The sequence below is a fragment of the Mastigoproctus giganteus genome, chromosome 8 (assembly GCF_048544385.1).
Source record: "Mastigoproctus giganteus isolate SK-2022 chromosome 8, ASM4854438v1, whole genome shotgun sequence".
In the NCBI taxonomy this organism is placed as follows: Eukaryota; Metazoa; Arthropoda; class Arachnida; order Uropygi; family Thelyphonidae; genus Mastigoproctus; species Mastigoproctus giganteus.
The window spans coordinates 193,653,639-193,679,529 of record NC_143582.1 but is presented as its reverse complement, the minus strand read 5'-3'; the positions used below and the strand labels follow the sequence as shown (position 1 = coordinate 193,679,529).

Sequence of the window (25,891 nt, the reverse complement as noted above, 5' to 3'; positions counted from 1 at the left end):
GCATTTAAGTTTCTCTAATGATGAAATAACTAGAAAATATTGAGAAGGTCCATAAGCTATTTGCAATAAGCAGATTAAAAGGTAACGTCACAAGACCTGTATGTAGTTGATAGTTTTTTTCCCAGTTATCTTAATTTTTATTATTTCAATGTTTTACTTTTCTTTTTGACTCGTAATACATCTCTGGTGTTTTTACAGGTTGGCGATTTGTCCAATGATGAACTAAGAATCCTTAGCAGCCAGTGGCATCGGATAGTGTACAGAGGTAAGTCAGTTTTTAAAAGATCAAATAGCCGAATCAGATTATATTCAGGTTTATTATATCAGGCTACGAACTTTTCGATGCTTACTCGTAAATATACGCACAGTTAAACTTCTAAAATGAACACCAAAACATACACTAACGGAAAAAAATTAGAAACCTTTTGCAATTGGCGTAAACAGATAATTAAACGTACAAAATGCAAACATATTCTGTCATATGGTGTGATCACGAGTGCCTTGATATTGAATAATACTGTATCTTGATATTGAATAATACTTGAGTCTTCTTAGTCTATCCGGTCATGGGAAAACAAGTGACCGTTTCGATTTTCAGAAAAGTGTTTTCGTTAGAGCACGTTTAGCAGGAGCTACAATTGAAAAAATAAAGGAAATCAGTGGTGTGCTGAAAGCAACTGTCTCAAAAGTACACACTCAGTAGAAGACAAAAGGAGAAGCTCTCAAAGGAAGAAATGCGGGAGAAATAGGGGTACTCCAAGAACGAGACCGCAGAGAATTTAAAGCGAATTTTGGGTAGGAATAGGTCCAGTGTGCGGCAAGTGACTAAAATCGAAAGATTCGACTGAAGTGGTGATGCTGTGAACTCCAAAACTGGGCTGTGTGCAACAGCGGTAAAAGATCATGTGGCTTGGCAAGTCTCGCTTTACACTTTTTTTTTTTTTTTTGTGACACGGCACGGCGAAAGTGTAGCGTGAACCTTATGAAACCATGCATCCAGACAGTATCCTGTCCACCACTCAAGCAGTTGTAGATGGCATCATGGTATGTTCTGTTGGTACGAACTGGATCTGCTCATATCTTTCGAAGGTCATGTTTCCTGCAATGAATACCCTCTCTCGTACCGGATCAACTTCACCCTGCAATGCTTTATATTTACCCGGACTGCGATGAAATCTTTCAAGACGACAATGCAACTTTTGTACGCAATCCAGCGTGCAAAAATTGTATGTGAATGGTTCGAGGAACGTTCCGAAGATTTCCAAAATCTAATCTGGCCACCTAATTCGCTAGATCTGAATCCAACTGAGAGTGTCTGGGATATGTTGGTAGAGAACTGCAAAGCCGAGCTTTGCAGTTCTCTACCAACCACAAAATAGCAGATGACAAATATCCTAATGGAAGAATGGTCAAATTTTGAGCTAGACTTCCTCAGAGGCACCTAGTGGAATCCATGCAAAGCGGTGTACCGCCTGTAATTCCGGCAAAAGGTGGCCCTACTAGGTGCTGAATAAAGGTTACTAATTTTTTGGCCAGTGAGTATATATATATATATATATTTTTTTTTTTTTTTTTTTTAGCGTATTTGCTATGAATAACTGGACAATTTAAAATTATACTGGTAAAAAATTTATTCCTCCTTAATATTCATGATTTGTTTTTCACTTAGGCATTCTGCTTGAATGAGAAATATTAAGCTTTTTTTTACCTATTTTATAAAGAATGTCGCTTTCGACAAACAAAAAAGATACTTAATGACGAAAAACTTTAACTGCACTTATCGATTTCGCCACCTTTTTGAAGAGTTCAGTTTTCACTCCAAAATACCATTATCTCTCTCTCTCTCTCTCTCTCTCTCTCTCTCTCTCTCTCTCTCTCTCTCTCTCTCTTATCAATATCGATTTTGCCCCATTAGAGACTGTTTATTACTGATTCTCTCATTTTTGAACTTCACAAGCCAGATTATTAATATTTATGCAATTATTATAAATCCTTTAAAACTGAACTGTTTTTAAGTGAATTTCCGAAACCACCAGCAGTAGCTGTGGGGGTAAGTTAAATTTCTTCATCTTATGCTATAATCATCGTCAGTACATTTCTCTTTTCTTATAAAATTACGGGTTAGACACTAAATTAACGTTTTGGTGCCTTTTTTTTTTTTTTTTTTTTAATGATAGGTGAAAATATTCAGCATTCTGTGGTAGAATGTGTAACAACAATTCTTTCTTAAAGCCAAAGATTAACGACTTGAAGTGTTTTGTAGCCATGAATTACAAGCAAGTTCCCAGATCAGTTCTTTATACTTCAGAGCACGGAGCTGAAAACACATATGAGAAAATTACTTGGGCAGAGAAGAGAATAAATCTACAATCCCAAATTAGGTGGCTGTAACTAATTTTACAATAAAAATTGTTTGTTTCTTTAAAAAACAGGTAGCTTATCTTTACAGGCTACTTATTACGATTTAAAACATTGCCATTTTAAGCACGTTGATGATTTTTTTTAATGTATTTAACACAGCCTGAAAACTCCGATAAAGAAAAAGCTTATTACAACGAAAAAGTTAATTTTTAATAAAAATAAATTTGAAATTATAAATATTACTTAAATTTAAGTATGATAATTTGTATTGTCAAACACTATAATTACAGTATATATCAAAATAAAGTGTACTAAAATATAAACGACTTCTTAGAGAGATCACTTTATGACACAAGCGCTAGGCTTTATGTAAGACTTAATCCTAAATGTTGCGCAAATATTATGAATGTAAGTATGAATAAGCAGTTATGAATAAAAGCGACATTCAACTAGTTTACATTTATCATACGCATTATGACTAAATAATTCAGCCTATAATTATAGTTTCTCTTACGTGTCTAGTATCTAATACATTAGCAATCATAATCAATAGATTATTAGAAGTCACCGTTATATCTAGACCACTGGCGTTTCGTCTGGGTGTACAAGTCACGCGGTAACGCTAAACACTTACAGTGAAAAATATTTTCAACAGCAGAAAAGATTTAATAAAAACAATAACACCAGTAAAATCTTGCTGTGCTTGCGAGCTGAGCGCCATCTAGCAGTAAACGAAAATTTTAATGCGCTAGCCGTGTTTATCAATGTGCTGACAGCCTGCCAAACAGGTTTGATGAAGGTCGCTCGTCACTCTAACCAGATAAATCTCAGAACGAAGTTTGATTGATTGATTGTGGTTTTTTATGGCGCATGGGCGATTAAGGCCATGATGCGCCAAGTCCAGAGAACGAAGCACTGAATTTTTTGTTCATGTCTTGGACAATAATCAAGAAAAGATGAAAGGAGAAAATACCCTTTTCTGTTTTTCACTATTAAAACCTAACCGTCGAAATCAGGAAGCGCTACTGATGGATAGAGTATCTAAAAAGGCTTATAAAGCTTTGCTTCAAGCATACGCATCAAATACACAGAACAGCCACTTCATTAGGCACACCAACCTAATATTGAGTGGGTGTCACTTTAGCCCTTCAGATTCATTGGCATAGACTCAACCAGGTGTTATAGGACGGCTAGTCTCCATGTGGACTCAACTGCTTTCCACAGTTGTTGCAAACTGTATGGATGCGAATCTCTACTCCGAAGAGCTCGTTCACCTCATCCAGTGCTAAATTGGATTAGGATCTGGTGACTGGGCAGCAGACCACTAGTCTGAATACACTTTCATGTTGCCAGAACTAGTTCTGTGCAATTCCGTCCTTGTGACATGGCGCATTACCCTGTTGGAAGAACCCATTCACATATGGATACACTGCAGCCATGAAGGGATACGCCTGGTCGGAAACAATTTCCAGATAAACTATGGCAGCCAAGTTTTGCTCCAGTGCTATTTGCCTAGGCCAGTGGTATCAAAGGGCGCAATGCGTAATTGCACTAAGAAAACACACCCCACAGAATTTTATGCCATCACCATCCTGCATTATTTGCACCTGGGATGGGTCCATGGACTCATGCTCTTTTAGCCATATTCTGATCCTCTCGTTTAGCATGAATAGCAGAAAGTTTTATTTTAAAGTAATAAAGCACTCAAAATATGTACATAATGGAGTCAAATGTTTCGTGATATATTCTTACCACTTCTTCAGTGACAGCTGTCTTTGCAATATCACCGTCACAAAAGATCACTTCGGTCACAAGAACTTCGGTTTCAAAGAACATGCCCCTCAAGGAATACCTAAGAAACGGTTTTCGTCAGACCATGGCAGGGTACTAGGAATTTATCTACTACTGTGTTACGTGTTTCTAATTCACCACTATCCAGTAGTGGATTATAACTGCACCTTCTTTTTTCTTTTTTTTTCCTGACAGGAATGTAATTCTTCATAATCGGTTGTGATATCCCATATGGGACAAGGTACGACAAGCTGAATTGAGTCTTAGTAATCTCTGTCGTACTGTTGCACGAGACCGTTATTTGACTGACTGTAGCCTTTCTCTTACCCTGCACATTATCAATGCCCATTGGTTGGTCTCTTGCATCAACGAGCTGTTTCCAGGGTCGTCGTTGACTCGATGTTATATGGTTATGGGACCAATTTCGATACATCCGAGACACTATCGTACGTGTAAACGCCAAAAAAAGTTGCAGTTTCTGAGATACTCATATCGGCGTGTCTGGCGTCGCCTAACATGCCGCCTTCACAGCCACTTAAATCTTTCGTCTTTCCCATTCTCGCACTGAATTGCACCCATAAAGCATCCCTATATATCTGTCCACCTGCCCTTATATGACGTGTAAGAATATGTGATGCTGTTACTGAAGGAGCGATCCATTTCATGTAAAGGGTGGCGTACCTAATAGTTGCCACTTTATTAGAATCACCTAGGAAAAAATTTAAATGATCAGAGACAAGTGATAAATTAAAAAAATTCTAACGATTAGCATATGCAAGGTACTGAATATTAAAGGAATGGAGGCGATGTGAACATCATTAACGTAAATATCGGGGTAATGGTCCTAGGGATGAGCTGTGATTACTAAATTCAGTGTGAAATGAAGTGATATCACCTTATTTAAAAATACTTTACATTGTCAGTTTACTGAATAACTGTAGTTCCAGATAAGCATGGGGTTGTGCAAACTGAAGCCCTCAATTTCTGTAATAAAATTTCCTATAACTTTAGTAATTTTTTTAGTTACTATAAGTGCTGAGTATTCACTGAATTATGACCACCTACCTAATATCGTGTTGGGCCACTGTTCGCATGGATAACAGTCGCTATTCGCCTAGACATTGACTCTACTAGACGTCTGAAGACGTCCGTAGGGATCTACAGCCATGCTGCTTGCAACGCTTTCCGCTTTCCATAGATGACGGTTGCGTGTCCATACGCCTCCTCACTTCCCGTTCCAAAATATCCCACAGGTGTTCAAATGTATTGAGGTCAGACGAATTTGGAGGCCAATCAAGATAGGTGATACCTTCACTGTGTTCCTCGAACCACTCTGCACAGTGCGGGACCGTCATAGTCTTTGAAGATTCCGTTTCTGTTCGGGAAAAAAATGCAATATGGCAGGGTGCACATGGTCTTCTAAGAACTGTCGGTAAAGTGTAAGGTGTGTTTAGGGTAACTGCACCAGGGGTTCCCCACATCTCGTAGTATGCATTGCCTTGTGATACAGAACACTGTAAAGGCCAGAGATTTAAAAATATGAGTTTGGTTTGGTTTTTAATGGCGCATTGGCAGCTAAGGCCATAATGCGCCAAGTCAGGTTTAAAATGCTATTAAACATTTTGGTAGCCAAGGCTACCAAAAAATATGAGTACTGTTTACGTGTAATGTTGTGTACCGTTGTTCCTCTGGCCATTTAGCCGCCAGACCCCTGCTGAGGCCCGACGTTGCCCGCACTTCGCCCCGTGGAGGCAGATCAGGTTCACCAGTAGTTTGAGATAGTTACTCTGGCAGGTCCTGCCACCTGCCAGAGATTTCAGTGGCTAGGATCTTAAAAAAAAAAAAAAAGATTTTCTGATGTGGAGTGATCGCAGTAGGAGCAGCGCTGGAATTTGAAAGGCCGAAAATTATTTGTGGGCGAAATAATTTGGGTGTAGTTATGTATTTGTACTTGTAGGGAATTTGCTTCCATACAGATAGAGTTGGGGGGGGACAGAAGGCTGGAGGAGGGGAGATAGAAATATGGAGACGATAGAGAAGGTGATCCCAGAGAGTCGGTGGGGCAAGCTCATGCCTCACCAGGCAAGGGGGGGGAGGTCGGGCGGAAGGAAACGGTGTCCGTTTCCTCCCCCGCCAGGGGAAGGGGAGTTGATAGGGAACCAGACAAAGGGAGTCCGGTTCAGATCACCAATAGTGGCGTTGGGTAGCGAGGCTGCAATGTTATTCAGAGTCCAGTCCGGTATTTTGTCATGCTTGAAACGCAGGTCTCAGATGGAGATGGTTGTCTTCTAGTCTAGTTCTCTTGTTCTTGATGTAGGTGTGTTATTTTTAGTTCAATTCACGGTCGCTCGTAGGTGTGGTCACCTCGGTCTTGCGCGTTGTGCTTTTTTGGTGACTTTTGGCAGAGTGACATAGTCTGTTGTTTGGCCAGAGGCCCGTCAATCCGTCATGCAGTTGCGTTGTGTTGGCATTTACGTTAGCTGTTGCAGTTGTCTCGGCGGGATGGTCTGACGTCTCGCGAAGAGATTTTGGTCATATTTTGAGAAATCTGTGTGTTTTTCCTCTGACTCCAGGAGGTATGTGGTCCTCAGGCCTGGGGACAGCCAGGTTGAGAATTTCGGAAAAGTTTTGCCCAAATCTGGTAGTGCTCTTGGTCTCTGGGGATAAAGCGGATATCCTTAATCAGGATGGATCGGAGATCCTCATAGAGAGGACAGTGGTGCATGAAGTGATCCCATGTCTCCAAGTTGCCTACGTCAGCAGTGTGGGTCGTCAGTGGGGCCCAGTGTTGCAAGTTTCTCATTAATTGCACCGTGGCCCGTTAATTGGTATGTGGTCCTCAGGCCTGGGGACAGTCAGGTTGAGAATTTCGGAAAAGTTTTGCCTGCATCTGGTATGAATTTCTTGGTAATTACCCCATCTCCCATCTCTGCTGCAGATCTTTTAATAATAATAATAATAAAATTCTTTATTCACAAAATTTTTTTACACGTATACGATTCCTGTTACAGGCATCCATTTTAAGACGCCAGAGCCCACCACTCCCTGTGCAACAGCACATACGTGGCTGGGGGTCTTACATTTTTTTTGGCGACGGAACTCTAAGTTAGCATTTTAAATTTGTTAATATAATAATAACAAAAGAATATGTTAATAGGTTAATTAAACAACATTAGCTCTTAGCCTGCCCTGAGAAGCAATAAATTTTATTTTATTATGTATCCTAATCAGAGCAGTTACCGCCCCTGCCTCGAGGAGGCGAGGTTCTACTATCTGCAGTCAATTGATTTCTTCTTCTAAAAACTTTAGCTACAAATTCATTAAAATAAGAAATATTTTCCTTACTAATAAACAGGACACCAAGACAGTCTTCCTCCAAAAATAAATTTGACGTTATAAAGTTGATCTAAGGTCAACATAATAAATACACTCTAACATAACATGCTTAGATGTCTCATTTTCACCGCATATGCAGTTACCGGTTGGCAGGGTTGTTAATGACAGTAATGGCAGTGTGCTACTGCAACAGGATCTAGATAATTTGGGCAGATGGGCTAAGAAGTGGCAACTGAAGTTTAACCTTTAGCCAGCGGGTGGTTAATTGCTGGAACAAACTTCCATCTGTCGTTGTGGAAGTTGATAGGTTGAATAAATTTAAGAAGGAACTAGACAGGCATTTGGAGGGAATGGTGTGATTTTTTTTTTTTTTTTTTTGGCTGATGCTGAATAAGCTCATACACTTGCTTTCTTGCATCACATGCCACTACTACTACTACTACTACTACTACTAACGTTTTCCCTTAATGTTAATTCAAATAGTTTTTGATTCAATCCATGGCCGGTTAAAATAAAAGTGGCTTGTAACCTGAATTGCTGCCAAGGCCTTTGTCGTGTATCTATTATATCTACTCTCGGTAGAAATAAAAAAGTTTGCCGGCCTTTGGTAGCAGCAATCCATGATTCTTGCCACAAGGCAAGAATCATGCTTTTCTTTTCTTCTCTGAGATCGTTCCTCGTATATACATGATCATCTCTGGGACAAGACGTCACACCTAATATAGTTTCTCTCACATTATTCTTTGTGAGGAAAATTAGGCCTTTTAATAAAACTTCATATGGTGCTGGCATCCTCCCTGCAACCACCTGCAAAGCCTGGGAGGAAACAGTCCTACATGCTCTAGTGACTCCAAGTAATGCAAATCTCTGAGCCTGAACCAAGTACTTCTGAACCATAACATTTTCAATTCTATGTACCCAAGCCCCTGAGGCATAGGTCACAATTGGTGTAAATAAACATTGGTATAATAGATTTAAAGCTCGTCCTTTAATTTAAAGCTCGTCCTTTAACTGAGAAGTCCTTTTATCGGTCCGTATAACCCTTCGGAGCTTGGCCTACAATAACCTTATTTTATTCTTTAAATATTTGACATGTTCAGTAAAGAAGAGTCTTTCCTCAAGTTGCAGGCCCAGATATTTAGCCACTGTCACATATCTGATCGTTCCCCCCTCCAACCGCAAGGTGGGAGGTCGGCTTGCACTTGGCTTACCTTTTAATAACATTTGTACCGTCTTGCCCAGAGAAATCTTTAACTTATTCATTTTAGTCCAGGTTTCTAGTGAACCTAAAATTTCACCCGCTCTAGTCTCCAGTTGCATCCTAGAGCCACCACGGATTAAAATTGCCACTAATTGGAGACATTAATTATATTTACATACAACTGATAAAACATAGAAAATTGCATAGAAAAACTGCAGCCATTGAGTAACAATAAAATACATATAATATTCAGTGAAAACACGAATCATAGCGAATATATCGCTTCTCCAACATAAGATTAGCTTAAATAGCTTTGAGTTCTCGATAATTTCCGGACATCTTTCACTTGGAGTCAGTTTTAGTTTAAATGACAGTGGATTTTAGTTTAAATGACAATGGCACATGAATATGGATTTTCTCTTTTTTTTTCCTGTATGCCAAATCACTGGACCACAGATCAAAATCAATGTTGGCTGAGTTCAGTGCGCCGATTATGCTGTTGGGAAAGAGCCGCTTGAAGGCTGAGAGCTTCTGCAGGTTTGAACAGAGCACTGGAGGGTTTCTGAGGGCCCTACCGGGATTTTCCAACCCACGAATTCCCAAATGTTGATGAAGTCGTGAACTGCGGAGCACAGACTGAGTGCCATTGTGAGCTTCCTCGCATATGCCATGTGCTGGGCTGGGGTGTAGCTTAGATTTTTAAAGAGCTGTGATCTTGACGTCGTATAGGTTAAGGTGAGCCCAACTGACGACCCAGAATTCTAGACCCCAAAGCGTCTTCATGCTGGACAAAGGAGCTGTAGACCAAACTTCAATTCCGTAACCGATGATTGAGCTGAAGTAGCAGAAGAGAAATTTCCTGACTGTTTCTTTATTATGCGATTTACACAGGTCAAGTTTCATGCCCCAGAAGGCCCATAGCGCTTTTGAGCGCAGTTGCTGGATTTGATCCTTATATTTCAGATTTTCGTCCATTATCACCCCTAAGAATTTTACTGAATGAGCGGAGACGAGTAGATGTCCCTCAATTGCGGGCTCCAGAGAGACTGCTGGATTGAGGTCTGCTTGTACTCTCGGTGAGAAGATGATGACGGGCCCTGCTAACGTCTGCAGATCTCTCTAATAACTGTCTTGAGTGGATTTGAGTGTGGGAACCGGGCTTTATAAGGCTAAGAGGTTTGACAGGAGTGGTTTTTGTCCGTTTAGGTATGAATGGTGGCTGAGAAGTCAGCTTGCCATGTTGACTGGCTAAAGAGCAGAGGTCAGAGAGCATATGGGTGATATGCTTATTTTGGTTCCTCAGTGAGTGGACCTCATCCTTAAGATCCTCAATTTGGGACCTCAACTGGTAAATTAGATGGATCAAGAAGTCTGCACTGTCAGGCTATAGAGGAGGTTTGTTGTTTGTTTGTTATTTGGTTTTTAGGAGCATTAGCAACTAAGGCCATATTGCTCCGGGAATATGCGATGATCATTCCCTGATCTTTCCGCATCCCCGTATTTGGTGGTGACGGGATCGAACCCCGGTCTAATCAAGAAGCGTGCGTTATGCACTGCTGCTTCTTCCCACCTGGCTACGGAGGCGCCTGTAGAGGAGGGATTAACACTGTAGTTTTTTGTAGGTGGGTGGTGAGTCGTTTTATTGTCGGCCGGTTGTTGGTTATATCTGTGGTATAGTTAGGAAGGTGGTTGATTGCCTATTGGCCAGGTTAGAGCATGCCCCGTTAAAGAGCTGCCGGTAGACTTCACCAGTGAGATTTTGATCCATACGCACCGGGGACTCTAGTTCTTTCCAGCAAAACATGTCCCATAGTACGCAACCACCGCCATCTGCCTGGATAGTTGGCACCATGCACGATGGGTCCATGGACTCGTATTACGTCCGTCGGCGTGTTGTACCAGGTATTTTGGACTCATCCGACCAGCACACTCGTTTCGAGTCCATCAGTGTCCAACCAGAGAGTTGTTGACGCTACAGCATTTGCCGTCGACGATGATCAGGGTAAGAAGAGAATATCTCTTGGGTCGTCTGCTGTGGTGCATCGTCATTTGGGATATTGTTCTTGCATTCCTATTGTACTGCGATGTCAACTATTGCACAGTGACCTGCCGTTGAGCCGGAACAACACGCTGCACCCTTCGCTCACCACGAATACCCACCTTCCGTAATCCCTAACAGTTCTGTCGGCGAGAGGTGATTTGAACCGTTCGACGCAATTCTTTGTACACTTTAACCACAGTGGGCCGTGAGCAACCGTCAAGACGAGCCATTTCCAATATGGAAGCACCCGACGCATGTGCTCCCTCAATCATGTCGTTTTGAAACTCCGTGATATATTTACTACGTCCCATAACTGCTACTTTATCACTTTGACTTGCAAGACTAGATGCAAATTAGTACTTCTCTATCGTACTAAGAGATATTTTATACTGCGAGCTATGCGATACAGTCCATTACAGATGAGGTGGTCATAATTCAGTGATCACTGAGTGTATATGTACACACTGTAGAATAAATAATTCACCATTACGGGAGTTTCTATTGATTTAAACTTTTGCACCTCGTATCTGAAACCAGTAAAAGTAACATTAAATAAGTCAATGTGTAAAAAAATCTTAAACTCCCAGAACATCGCTGAACCTACCTCGTGATTATTAACGTTGCAGTATTTCGCACATGAACTACTACTGATTTGCTTTTATTCTTCTTCTTCTTAGAGAGAGAGAGAGAGAGAGAGAGAGAGGTGGATGAGGCGGATAAGAGCGAACCACATATACACAGTCTGCCAATGTCATTTGTTTCATACAATTTACTGAAAGCTTTATTCTGTTCCATGTTACTTTACTTAAACGGGGTTCATCTTAATTCTGGTGAAAGGGGAACTTCCTCGAATAAAAGAACCCAAGTGTCTGTACCAGCTATTATACTAGGTCATATTTGCTTTCGTAATCGTTCATTTCCTTCGCTTGTGGCGCCCATCAATCACACCACCTCTTTCACGCTTCAGCGATCCACTTTCATTAAAAGTCATTACCAATAGGCCTAATATTGATAACGATTTTCCCTGGGCAGGACCAGCCATGGTTTAATTAAAGTGTGAGTAATGAACTCTTTGCTTGCCGGGAAGAACAGAAGCGGTGAAAGAAAGAAAAAAAAAAGAAAGAAAAAAGCGATAAATGGAGAGTTGAGACTACGCAGAGTAACTTAAAGAGTAGCAGACGTCATTCGCACACGTATTGGCGGTTATTTATGGACGCGGTGATGTCGATTGTCTTTTGGTGCCCTGGTGGAGAAAAATGTTGAGGGGAAAACGTTCAATGAGCGAACAAATCAAATTTAAGGGCGAGCTGTTTTATAATTATATAGCGAAAGGTTGGAAAATAAAAATAAACAAAACGAAAAAAAAATTGAAATACGCACAAAGGGGGATTGTTTTAGCTTCCACAAAGTGTCAGGTTTTAGTACATTCGGGTCTTTCTTCAGTGTATGTATCTGTGTGGGGGAGTGGGTGGGTTGCTACGATCATTTAAGTTAAAAGGCAGTTTAAACTCTGTAACTTTATGAGCCGTGACCGGCTTCTAAGGACAGCTTCTAGCACGAGGTCATAAATCAGTCCAAGTGTGTCTTCTATTGTTCCCAATTACCTTACACTAATTGCAAAGTTTCACTTCGATGATAAAGTCCAAACTCTACGCCCAACTCACTTATAATGGACTCGATGGTTACTTAGCACACATATTTTCTAATTAGCTTCTTTTTTTTCTTCTTTATGTAATAGTAGTTAAAATAAATTTTAAAGGTTTATTTATTTAAACACTGATATACATAACGGGCACGAGATAAAATTTACGATATGCCAGAATAAATGAAGCACACATTTGTGGAAGATACCAATAAGCGATAAAAATATTTGCATGAAATATACAGAAAAGATATACATTAATGTAGTCTGTATTTATATTATCCTATTCAAGAATTTTTATGTTCACATCCCACCGAAATGAAAGACATTATCTTTTAAAGGATGGATGTTTTAAACATCCAGCAACTAGAGATCTAATGTATCCATTTTCTGTCCACACTCTTCTTCCATGTTTGGAGCAAGGATCTGACTGTGCTCCAAAGAAACTCTAGCAAAACCCTGTGCCAAAAGATTCCTCAATATTTACGTATTTAACAATAGTGGTTAGATAAAAATTACTGGTTCATTAATTAAACTTACTTCGGTATTGGGACGAAGCCAATTCTAAAAATTCAACAGCTTCCGGTATTGGAACAAAGTCAAAAGCATTATTGACACTGTTTTTATGCGGTGCATCTTGGGAAGATTCCAGTATGCATTGATGCACTATAAACAGACAAATTTGCCTTCTTAGCGCGTCAAATACTCTTCTCCACAATAACCGTTAGTCATTACGCCAACTAAATTTTATCACTATAAAAAGAAAGAAAAAAATGTTACTGTATTTTCGCTGGTCAACTGTAGTGTAAGGGAGAAAGGTATACATGTACTAATTTTAGTTGAGGAGGAGATCGTATAGAAATATAGTCAGTGAATTAGTAAATGTTTTAGGCATTTTTCTTCCTACTGGTAAGAGCAGAGTAAAGTCGCAGTATTAGAAATGGTTTCGGACTAGGGGGAGCAGTACAGGGATATTGTTTTATGGTTTGGTTAATTTGTTACGGTGATTCTGGATAATGGAAGGTAAATCTTATAGTAGGAAGTCGAACCTGGAGGGGGAAAGGGAGAAGGATTCTAGTTCTTTCCCCGTAACTTCTGCTTCTTCTTCTTCAAGGTTGAGTAGATTACCTGCTGATTCAGCGCAAAAAGTGTTCGAGGCCAAGTATTTGAAGCAAAAAGTTCCAAAAGTTAGGAAAAGTGCGGTTTCACCCCACCCCACCAAATAAGTGAAGATGATGATATGATTAATACGTCAGGAAGTGTGGGTAATCTGGTGATTGGTGACACAGGGGAAAAATCTGTGTCAGTGAGTGTAGGAACCACTGTGGTAAGTGAAGACTCAGGGCCGAGTATGGATCCTGTAGACTTGGTTGAGAGTATCACTGAGGGAATTGAGGAGTTACAAATGATTGATGATCCTAAAATCGGTGAGCTGACAGATTTTCCTTCTGGGAGTTTTGATAGTTTCTTTGGGGAAGAAACTATCAAAAGACTTCCTAATTCATTTCACAAATATATGTGGTCTCAATTCTAATCTCAACGATGTCCATTTCCACTTGCAGTATGCCAAACCCCATGTATTTTTTCTGACAGGATCACAGTTATCGGTTGATTCAACTACTGCTCATCTCAGTTGCCCAAATTATTCGTTGTATGATTCCTTTCGCCTCAAAGGTAGTACTTGTGCATATGTCAGTTCTGATATTCCCTGTCAAAAACTTGGTAATTTGGAATCTCCTCTTTTCGATCTTCTCCGGCTGAAAATCTCTCTACCTCATTGTGTCAAATTCATCTGTTGTCTCTACCGCTCTCCCAACTCCACTAATCACTTAAAGCTCTTTGACTTCCTCTCTTTGCAACTTAACTTTCTCCAGTCCAACTTTCCTAACAGTAAGGCAATTTCCCTTGGTGATTTTAAGGTTCACAACTCCAGCTGGCTTCCGTTTTCTAGTCACACCGACCCAGCTGGTCCAGATGCTGAGGCTTTTGCAATTACTAATGACCTTGCACAGATTGTTCATTTACCTACAAGAATACCGGACAATCCTAACCATACAGCCAACACGCTTGATCTTTTTCTCACAAACAACCCTTCTAAGTACACGGTCAAAGTGAGAGGTCCTTTAGGAACTTCAGATCACAACTTGGTGATTGTCTCTTCTCCAATGGAGCCTTTATATCGTGGCCATTCCCAACCTCGTATTGTTTGGCATTACAAGAATGCAAAATGGGATGACCTGCCAGATTTCTTTTCTTTTTTTCCTTGGTCGGATTACTGTTTCAAAACTTCTGATGGCAACGTTTGCTCAGATCGTGTCAGTGAAATTATACTTGCAGGAATGGAATCCTTTATCGCACAATCCACTTTAAAATCTCGTCCTTTATCATTTATTTGAAAACCTTGTTTTTCAAATAAATGTGCTAAGGCTGTTCAAGAAAAGAACGTTGAATATCGTAATTGGCTAGTTTCTAATTCTTCGGTTTCATTTTCTGCCTACACCAAAGCTCGCAACAATTGTAAAACAGTTATTAATCAGTCCAAACTAGAGTTTGAACAGGCTAAGAGTAGAAAACTTGCTTCTTGCCCTAATGGTAGCCGAGCATTCTGGTCACTTGCCACACCTATTGGCCGCAACTTTTGCCCATCTCTGCTCCCACCTCTGTCCAAACCAGATGGTTCTGTTGTCACTTCAGCCAAGGATAAAGCTGACCTGCTAGCATCCCATTTTTCTTCCAGCTCATGTATTTATGATCTTGGTAAAACACCTCCCACTATTCCCAACACGCTCCGTTCAATGCCTCCTGTGGTCTTCCGTCAAAAGGATATCAGAAAGATTTTGATGAATCTTGATGCTAAGAAAGCTCCAGGTCCTGATGGTATTTCTCCACTTGTTCTCAAAACCTGTACTCCTGAACTTACTCCTGTTCTTTGCTGGATTTTTCCACTTTCTTATTCTAAAGGTGTTTTTCTTCTGCTTGGAAATTTGCTCATATCCAGCCAGTTCCTAAAAAGGGTGACAAGTCCCTCCCATCCAATTATCGTCCCATTGCAATTACTTCTACTCTTTCTAAAGTAATGGAGAAATCTATTAACTGCCAACTCTTAAACTACCTAGAAACCTTCTGTCTGATCAACGATCGCCAGTATGGATTCCGTCAGTGTCGATCCACTGGTGATATTCTGGCTTATGTTACCCATTTATGGACAAATTCAATAGAAAAGTTCGGTGAAACACAAGCAGTTGCTCTAGAAATCTCAAAGGCTTTCGATCGTGTTCGGCATAAAGGTCTTCTAAACAAGCTTCCATCTTATGATTTGCCAACTTTTTTGTAATTGGTTATCCAGTTTTCTCTCTGATCGCTCACTGAGGGTGATGGTAGATGGCTCTCTGTCTTCTAACTTCTCCACGAATGCCGGTGTCCCCCAAGGTTCTGTTCTTTCCCCCACTCTTTTCCTCTGTATATTAATGACCTTCTTCCATCGATTGGAAATCCTATCCATAGTTTTGCCGATGATAGCACATTGCATTCCACTTTCCATTTTGAGAAACCTTGCCCTGTTCAATCAGCTTCAACTTCTCGAAAATCTGCTGCCAATTCCTTAAATTCCGATCTTCAGGTAATTCTCCAGTGGGGCAAAGACAACTTAGTTGATTTCAACCCCTCTAAAATTCAGTCTTGTCTTATATCTCGCAAAAAAAGGATTCTTCTGCGCCTATGCTTATCTTTGGTGACAATCCGATTTCTAGGCAAAATGATATATCTCTTTTGGGGATTACCCTGACTTCTAATCTCTCTTGGCACAAGCACATTACAAATATTGCTTCCTCTACATATAAAAAACTTGGTTTTCTCTTTAGCTCTCGGCGTTACTTTTCTTCCAAACAACTGCTCACTTTGTACAAATCGCAAATCTGCCCTACCATGGAATATTGTTCCCACATTTGGGGTGGTGCCCCCAAAACCTCTCTCGGGCTTCTTGATTCCATTCAGAAGAGGGCAGTTAGGTTAATTAATGATTCAGCTCTAACAGAGTCTCTCCACTCGCTGTCTCATAGACGTAATGTTTCTGCTGCATGCTTCTTCTACAGATATTTCCATGGGCACTGTTCTTCTGAATTGGCTTCTATAATTTCCGCTCTCTCTTTCAAAACAGTCTGAACACGTGCCGCCACCAGCCAACATCCATTTACTGTCCAACTTCAAACTCACAGAACCAACTTTTCATCTTCCTCGTTTATTCATTCAACTGCCACTTTCTGGAAGAAGCTTCCTTCATAGGTATTTCCTGAAAATTTCAGTCTACAGAAGTTCAAGTCCAATGTTAACAAATATCTTCTTTCGTCTTCCCAACCTCCAACCCAAGCACGGTACTAAGTACTATAGGTTCTAATACCTCTCGTGTTTGGCGTCTACATAAAAAAAAAAAAAAAAAAAAAAAAATGTCATGGAGAGTGAGATAATTGTTTCAAATATCAGTGAGCAGTAAGTTGGATATGGTGATGTAACCACCATTTATGAACTGATGGTTAAATTAAATAAAATCGTGGTAGATTATACTACCCATAATTTTAATAAAGTGACTAAAGCCGCGTCAAACTTTACACCAGACAAGTGGTTGGATGTGGAGGCTGTGACAACTGCTTGTTGTTATGTTATTTTGGATCTTAGGAGCATTAGCAGCTAAGGCCATATTGGTCCGAGGATATGCGGTGGTCATTCCCTGACCTTTCCGCATCCTCCGTTGTGTTTGGTGGATCAGGGGCTGGAACCCCGGTCTAATCAAGAAGCGTGTGCTGCGCACACGCTTCTTGATTAGAAGCGTGTGCTGCGCACTGCTGCTCCTGCCCGCCTGGCTACGGAGGCGCCTGTGCAACTGCATTATTAATAAATAATGAGAAGTTGAAGATAAAGAATGAGGAGTTACAAACGAGAGTTGCTTTTCTTGATGAAGGATATTGAAAGGATATTCAGGAATGGGTAAGGTAGCTAAGCAGAGTCCGCATCAGTCATATGCTGGTATAATTGGTAACTAGTATAGTTGGTATGCTGGTATAGTTGTCAGAGAAAAAGTAGCGATGACGGTATAGCTAATCAGATAGTAGAAGGGGGTTCAGGAGTTGGAGGTAAGAGCAGAAAATTTTAGAAGAAATTTGATACAACTATTGTTTTGAGAGTTGATAAAGAGTCTAGCTATGTTGCTAGCCGTGAAGTTAAGGATGCAGTGGTTTCTGCATTGAATAAGTAATGTGAGGATATTAGAGTAAGGAATTTATGTATGATAAGAAACAAGGGGGTTATTTTGGAGACAGAAAGTAGTGAGGATTTAAATAAAGTGGTAGGATCTTGGGAATTGTCAAGTAAGGGGATAGTCCCTGAGAGGTTGAAGCCAATTGACCCGTCCATTTTGACATATGATGTTAGCAAGGAACTTACCAAGGAAGAAATATTGCATCATTTTTTATATGCTAAGAATTTTAGTGATCATGGTTTTTCTGAGAAGGGGGGTGGCTGATGGGATGATATTTAGGTTTAGCACAGGGGTTAAGTCTAAAATGACAAACTGGATTGTGGGGTTAAGCCCGAAGTTGTACAAGCGTTTATTTGACAAGGACAGGGTATATTTGGGATTTACATCTCATAAATTGCGTGCTTTTGTTGTTGTGAATAAGTGTTTTCGGTGACTGGGATACGGCCATTCAGCTATTCATTGTACCCATAAAGCTGTAACGTGTGGGCATTGTGCCCAGGGTGGCCACATCCTTGTTGATTGTCCTTTTTTCTTTTTTCTTTTTTTTTTGTTAGTTGTTGGCGCATCGGCTTCTGTTGCCATAATGCACCTCCCAAAGTATTTGCATTTTACTCTGATCCAAGCCCGAGACGGGATTCGAACCCGCGGCAGACTGGACACTGTATAAAGAGCTGCTCACCACGGCAATTAGACACAATCTGGAAAACATAAACTCCCGGAGCGACCCGGATGACCTTCAGAGAGAAACTACAAAATTATTACTGAACATCATGATCGAGCGATAAAAAGAAAAAACCCAAAACCTGGCACAGTACCCTGGTGGACACCAGAAATTGCAGTACTACGACGACAAATGCAAAAAACAAGAAAAGACTTCCAGAGAGCTCGAAGATGAGGTGGAGATCCCGAGACAACATTACAGAAAAGCTAGGAACCGTTACACAGACACCATAAAAAAAAGTAAGAAGCGTTCATGGGAGAGCCTAGTGTCTACTTCTGGAAACACAGACCCCTGGGGCTTAGTCTACAAGGTGATAACCAATAAGCTCCCCAGAGGCGAGGTCATTAGTGCTACCAGGACACCGGAGGGAAACCTAACGACCACCTGGGAGCAGTCAATGGGCAACATACTGGACAAAATCTTTAACGAACCAGCAATATTAACCATGCAAGAACAACACGAAATTTGCAAGGACAACGCAAACTATAACACCTTGGCAATCGAACCCCTCTTCACCCTGGAGGAGCTCAGTGAGGCTGCCACCAAGATCAGAAATCGCAAATGCCCAGGACTGGACATGATTGAACCAGAGATCTTGAAGAAAACTGCAGAATTTGCACCGCACTTACCACTTACTCTATACAACAGATGCCTGGAAACAGGCAAATTCCCCACAGCATGGAAAACAGCAAACACCAAGTTGTTACTTAAAAATCCTAACAAAAAACCGGACTGCCCAGAGTCATATAGACCTATCGCACTGTTCTCTGTGGTCAGCAAACTATATGAGAGACTGCTGCACAAGCGAATCAAAAACCACTATGAGAGGACAAACCTGGCGGCTAGGAATCAGTTCGGATTTAAGCCGGGTTCCTCCACAGTGGATGCACTTGGAAACCTGCTTCAGAAGGCACACAGGAATGCAGAAAAAAAATACCTACTAGTCATTTCAATTGATTTTGCCGGGGCGTTCGACTCACTATGGTGGCCGAGCGTCCTAGGCAGACTAAGGGTGGCTGCAGTCCCTATCAACCTATACAAGGTAATGGAGGACTACCTATCTTGCAGGAAAATAGAAATAAATGCCAACTACCAAAAAGTCAGAAGATCTGTACACAGGGGCTGCCCGCAGGGGTCTGTCTTGGGGCCACCCCTTTGGAACATGGTCCTCGACGAGCTCCTGAACCTGGACCTGCGGCTGATCGGGGCCCAGGCCTTTGCGGACGACCTTATTCTTACCATTGAGGCTGACTCAAGAGCCCAACTGGAAACCACCGCAAATCAAGCTCTACAAAAAATACAAAACTGGGCTACAAGAAACCAGTTAAAAATTTCACCAACGAAAACCGCATCCATTCTACTAAAAGGAACCCTGCAAATACGGCGCCTACCCCAAATTAAAATAGGTGTGAAATTTTATTTCACACCTTCTATTGTGAAGTTGTGAAATACAAAGGACCATTTTATTAACAACCACACGAGCATGCAGAACAGTAAGCACACCGGCGTTGCAGGTGCTTGCTGGAGCGCTCCCCCTCGATTTGGAGACTGTAAAAGCTGGCTTGCTCTTCTTGCACGCGAGGAGGGTTGCTGCCACCTTCCAGGATTTCGTAATTGACCCAGCGAGTAGTACAAAAACAGAAAAAGTCGGATTACAGGCCTACCTACTTCGGGAGTGGCAAGCTGCTCGGGTTCGGCCTCGTTGAGGACCCCAACTGCACGTGTGAGGAGGTCGAGAACTGGAATCACTTGATCTACGACTGCCCAGAATACGAAGATCTCAGAGGCATCCTGATCACAAAAATACACTATCTTCCGAAAGGACTGGAATCCCACTTCATTGACACAGAAGAGGAATACAGAGCACTTTCTCAATATGCGCAGGACCTCTTCGAGAGGAGAAAACTGCTAATTACGATAAATCGTATCTGACGAAAAACCACCACAAGTTAAACTGTACAAGACCATAAAATACCATCCAATGGAGTTACTACAGAGAAAAACCTTGAGACAAGCAAGTGAACAACACAAGGACGGGGCTTACCCCAAGAGCGACTGGACTGAAATCGACTCAACATTGAAGAAAAGAAACTTAACGCAGCACAGCTGCCAAACGCCATTTCCCGACTTGAAGAGGGCGCCCTAGCCTCCTTCATCTTTAATATCCCTATCCCTGGTGAAGGGGGGAGGAAATGGTCTTACTGTCTCCTTCCCTCCTCACCATTCCCACTTTCCCTTCTGGTGGGGAATGGGCATGCCCCACTGTGACTTGGGGTTGCCTCCTCTCTCGACTCCATACTTCTGTCTTTTGCCCCCCAGGCTTCAGTCTCCCCACCCACTCTACCTGTACATACGCAAGCGAATGCCCTACACGTCGGAATATGATTTAATCATCTCCAAATTACGTGTTTCGCCCATACACTCGGCCTTTCAAAAATTTAGCGTTATTCCTCATCGAATTTACCAAAATATATATATATATATTTTTTTTTTTTCTTTTTCTTTTTTTTTTTAAAGGTCCTAGCCGCCGAAATCTCAGGAAATTAAGCGGCAGGACCTGCCAGAGTAAATCTTAGTCTACTGGTGTTTCCTGGTCTGCCTCCACGGGGCGAAAGTGGGGCAACGTTGGGCCTCAGTAGGGCTCCAGCGGATAAACGACCAGATGAACAACGGTACATGAAACTACACATATACAATATCCATGCACTTTTAAATCGCTGGCATTTCCCAGCGAACTGGTTCACCCACAATGAAAGCAACGCGGAGATGGGGGAAACACCTGGTGCCGTTTGACCCTAAACACACTTTACACCTTTGAGTTGCCAGGCAGGCACTTTACCCACCTGGCTAGCCCGTTCGGCTTTGATTGTCCTAGTAAAGGTCAAGACCCCAAATGTGTTAATTGTAAGCGGAAAGGGAGGCAATATGACCACTCGGTTAGAGACAGCAACTGTCCGGATTACGTTAGAGCTTTGGATCTAGCTCGTAGTAGGACATATCATGAATAATACCGCTAATGTAAATACGTCTGGTGGAAATAGTAGTAATGAAATTCAAGGTTGTAGTAGGGCACAAGACAGTTCTTTAGGTAGAAACGTTGAAAACAGTATAAATCGGAACTATGTTATGATTAGTATTAGTATTAGTAACGGCCGCATGGTGCAAGAAAGCCTATGGCTTATGCTGCACCAGCCAAAAAAAAAAAAAAAAATCCGAACAAAACAATGATAAAAACAAAAAATAAATAAATAACTAAATAATAATAATTAATAAATAAAAAAAATAAAATAAAAAATAAATAAAAAGGAAATTAAACCTATCATCCTATGCGCTTCCCTTACCCGAAAGTACTATCCAGATGACCTTTGAATTTCCCCAAACTGTCGGCCTCTACCACCCATGAAGGCAACTTATTCCAGTAATTTATAACTCGCTGGCTAAAATAAAACTTCCTGCAGTCCAATCTAAACATTTCCCCCCGTAACTTGAATTTATGTCCCCTAGTTCTAGCATCATTTATAATCTTGAAAATTTTGTCCTCATTCATTTTACTGATGCCTCTCAGAGCCTTAAACACCTCAATCAAATCTCCTCTAAGGTGTCTAGTTTCCAAACTCTGCAACCCACATATTCGAAGTCTTTCTTCATAAGGACGCCCTTTTGCCGATCTCACCAGGCGAGTTACCCTTCTTTGCACCCTTTCAAGAAGCTCGATGTCTTTCTTTAGGTGCGGTCTCCATACTTGAACACAGTATTCCAAGTGTGGTCTAACATAAGCCTTATATAATGGGATTATCACGTCCCTATCTCTACTTGCAAAAGTTCGATAGATCATCGATAGGACACCATGGGCCTTCCTTGCAACCTGTTTACAATGCTCAGAGAATTTCATGTCTGACCGTATCGTAACACCCAAGTCCCTTTCCTCCAGTACTGGGTTTAGTTGAACTCCACCAAATGAATAAGTTTTTTTGGGATTACTGTTTCCCAGGTGTAATACCTTACACTTTGTTGGATTAAAGCACAGCTGCCATTTTTCTGACCATTCTTGAAGTCTATCTAGGTCTCTCTGAAGATTATGCAGATAAACTGCCAGAGAGAGCCAAAGCTGTAAATGAAGAAGTCAGGTTAGCTGGGGTACATGATAACTATGATATAGTGTGTATTCAAGAGCCATATGTGGCTACCTTCGGTGAAAATTATAAAGTGACAGGTTTCCGGTGACAGCCCAGATTATACAGGGGTTAGATGCCAAACCTAAGGCAGTTATTGTGGTTTGAATGTTACAGTCATAACCGTCTAAGTAATCAGTGGGGTGTATGTATTTTTGTGTCAACCCCACAGATTTCTTTTTAAGCAGTGTTATTATATTGTCCTCCCTCTTTGGAGATGGAGTTATCAATCCAATGTATGGAAAATGTAATGAGCTTTGTACAAGGTAAGTGTGTGGTTTTTACTGTGGATGCAAATGCCAATCAGATCTATGGTATAGTGGTACTACTGATAGAAGGGGTTTATTATTAGAAGAGTTTGCGAACAGTTATGGTTTACAGGTGTTGAATGAGGGGGGAAGCCAAGTACATTTGATACTGTGCATGGTTCCTCTAATATAGATGTGACGATGACATCAGTTAACTTAAGCAGAAAAATCGTTGATTGGGATTTTAAAATGTACCTGACAGTGATCATAGAGTCATTGATTTTAAGTTATTGTACATCTGTAATGGAAATGCTTCCTTGGCTTTTAATGATTGTAAAAGGCATAATTATAAAAAAAAATAGATTGAGAGAAGTTTAGAGGGTCATTGTCTGTCAGTTTTGATTATACCATGGAGGAATTAAATAGTATGCCAGCATTACAGTTGGTATTTTATGTGCAGAGTTGTTTAGTTAATGCTCTTAGTTTTTCTGCCAGGAAGAAAAGGGGAGTAAAGCTGTTCCATGGTGGTCAGCTGATTTGACCTTGATAAGAAGGAAGGTTTTTAATCTAAGGAAAGTATACCAAAGATCTAGAGCTAGGGGTGGGGGAGAAAAAGAGAGAAATAGGGATCTTTATAAGCTGAAAAGGAAGTATTACCATCGGCATATTTTAAAATGTAAGGTTAGAGCGTGGCAAGATCTGGTAACAACGGTAAAGGCAATTGCTCTCCTAAAGTGCAGAAGCTCTTTAGGAGGGATGGCTCAGAGGAAGATAATGAATGTCAAAAAGAGGTTAGAAGGCTGAATGAAGAATATGTTGGGGGAGAGGGAATGATGTTGTTTAATACTGATCTACTTGTGCAAGTCTGCTCGAAATTAATGTTTAATAAGAGTCGAGGAATGGACTTGATTGAAAACAATTGTATTGTGAAAGCTGTAGAGCATTTTCCTGTCATATTTTTAAATATGTTTAACAAATGTCTTTTAGAAAGTGTGTTTCCGAGTCCTTGGAAGATAGCTTTATTGAAATTATTGCTAAAGCCTGGGAAAAATAAGAATGATCCAAAACCCTTTCGCCCAATCTCGTTATTAGCGGATTTGGGGAAGATATTTGAGCGTCTGTTACTAATTAAAGTGTTATCCTCATTTGAAAATAACAATTTATTGTTTCCTCACCAAGAATATGGTTTTAAAAAGAAATTTTCAACTGAGGACACATTACATGATCTGGTAGATTATAATAGACGGGCAGATAAAAAATATGTGTTAGCTGGTTTATTGACTTTGAGGGTGCTTTCGATACTGTTTGGTATGAGAGCGTCCTCGAGGCTTTAAGGAGACTGGCGTGTCCTGATAGGCTATATAGGACAATTCAAAATTATTTAAGCAGAAGGCAGGTAGTTGTCAGCTTACAACATTTAAGATATAAAGATAGCTTGAGTAGGGGCTGTCCCCAGGGATCGGTATTAGGCCCAATATTTTGGAATTTGGTAATTAATTCTTGGTTGTTAATGGATCACAAGGATTGCCACAAAGTAGCTTTTGCGAACGATGTGGTCTTGGCAGTGCAGGGTAATTCCAGAAATGAGTTGGAACTAAAAATTAAGGATATAATTGATAGTCTGGTGTATTGGTCTACAATGATAAATTGGTGGTTTCCTCGAGCAAGACTGTAATGATGTTACTCAAAGGGAAACTTGATTATAGACGTCCCCCTAGGTTGCTTATAAATGGCAGCGGGTACCATTGGTATCTCAAAATAGGTATTTAGGAGTTCGGTTAGATGATAAATTATCTTTTTTCCCACACTTGGATTATTTAAGAAGCAAAGTTAAGAATTATACCGCAACTATTGTAAGGTTGACAAGAACTGAGTGGGGATTAAATAAGAAGGTTATAAGGCTATATTATAAAGTTATTTTTATTCCAACTGTTACCTATGCGGCTTCGATATTGTATGGGAGAATATCCAATGTCAAATTTAGAAGTAAGTTGATGTCAATTCAAAGATCAACGTTGTTAATGGTAAGAGCTTGCAGGACAGTGTCAACAAATGCTCTGCAAGTTATTGCAGGAGTACTACCTGTCAGTTGCTGCATACAGCCTTTTGTTACTATTTAAGGAAAATAATACAGATATCGTGTCTTGGAATAACCAATGATGTGACAGTGGGAATTAAACAGGGAAAAAAAGAGATTATTGGTAAACTCCTGGAAATATGGCAGGATAGGTGGGATGTAAGTGTAACGGGGGGGTTACCAGATTATTTATTCCAAGAGTTTATTTTACATAGAATAAGCAGAATAGTTGTTTTTTTTTCCTAATATGTTGACGTCTTATATATTAACTGGACACGGGTCCTTAAGGAGTAAGTTATACGATCTTGGTATGGAAACCCAGCCAAATTGTAATTGTGATCATAATAAGGAAAGTTGGGACCATGTATTGTACGACTGTTCATTGTATGAGAAATATCGCCAATTGTTCAGGAATGAATTATTACATTTTGGAAGAGGATTTGAGCCTCATTATATAGAGTCTAATTTTAATAAGTTTAGTAACTTTTGCGAGTTAGTATTTCGGAAGAGAAGGTTACAAGTGTTGGTGGATGCTTTTTAGGAATTCATGCCGGTTGATGTTGTTGATTTTTTTTTTTATTGTCAAGTTTACGTTTATGTGTTGCCTACATGGAGTGGTGATGTTTGATTGTTCTTCTACTTTTAATATTGTTAATATTGCTATTGATTTTTTTAGGACCTCCTGGGTTAGGCCCCTAGGAGGTGGGGGAAGATGATGACGCTCATTAGAATTGCACTACATCCAATGGGCGTGGAGAAGGTGCTTATACCGATAGAGCTGATCCAGGTTTGACTACAGGTGCCAAGGGACGGGCACAAGGGACAGTCACGCTTGTGTGTATACCTCCTAGTGGCGATGATGCCTTTTTTTTAAACATTATTTTACACACACTACTACACACATTGCACTATTGGCCTATTAGTGGTGGTTCTTTTTGACCTATGATATTGGGTGGAGATGGGCGCTTGCCCTGGTGCCAACCTATATACATTAACATATGATGATGATGATGATGGTGATGATGATGATGATGATGTATTTTCGCTGGT

General features: G+C 40.6%; 1 protein-coding gene across 1 annotated transcript in view; it reads left to right on the top strand.

Annotated features, from left to right (window-relative positions):
- Positions 1-25,891, top strand: part of LOC150082127 (carbonic anhydrase-related protein 10-like) — a 187,667-nt gene that overhangs the window by 148,347 nt on the left and 13,429 nt on the right. The window contains exon 6 of the mRNA XM_090379997.1: positions 199-265. Coding sequence (XP_090236123.1) covers positions 199-265 — 67 coding nt within the window. The remainder of the gene's footprint in view (positions 1-198; positions 266-25,891) is intronic.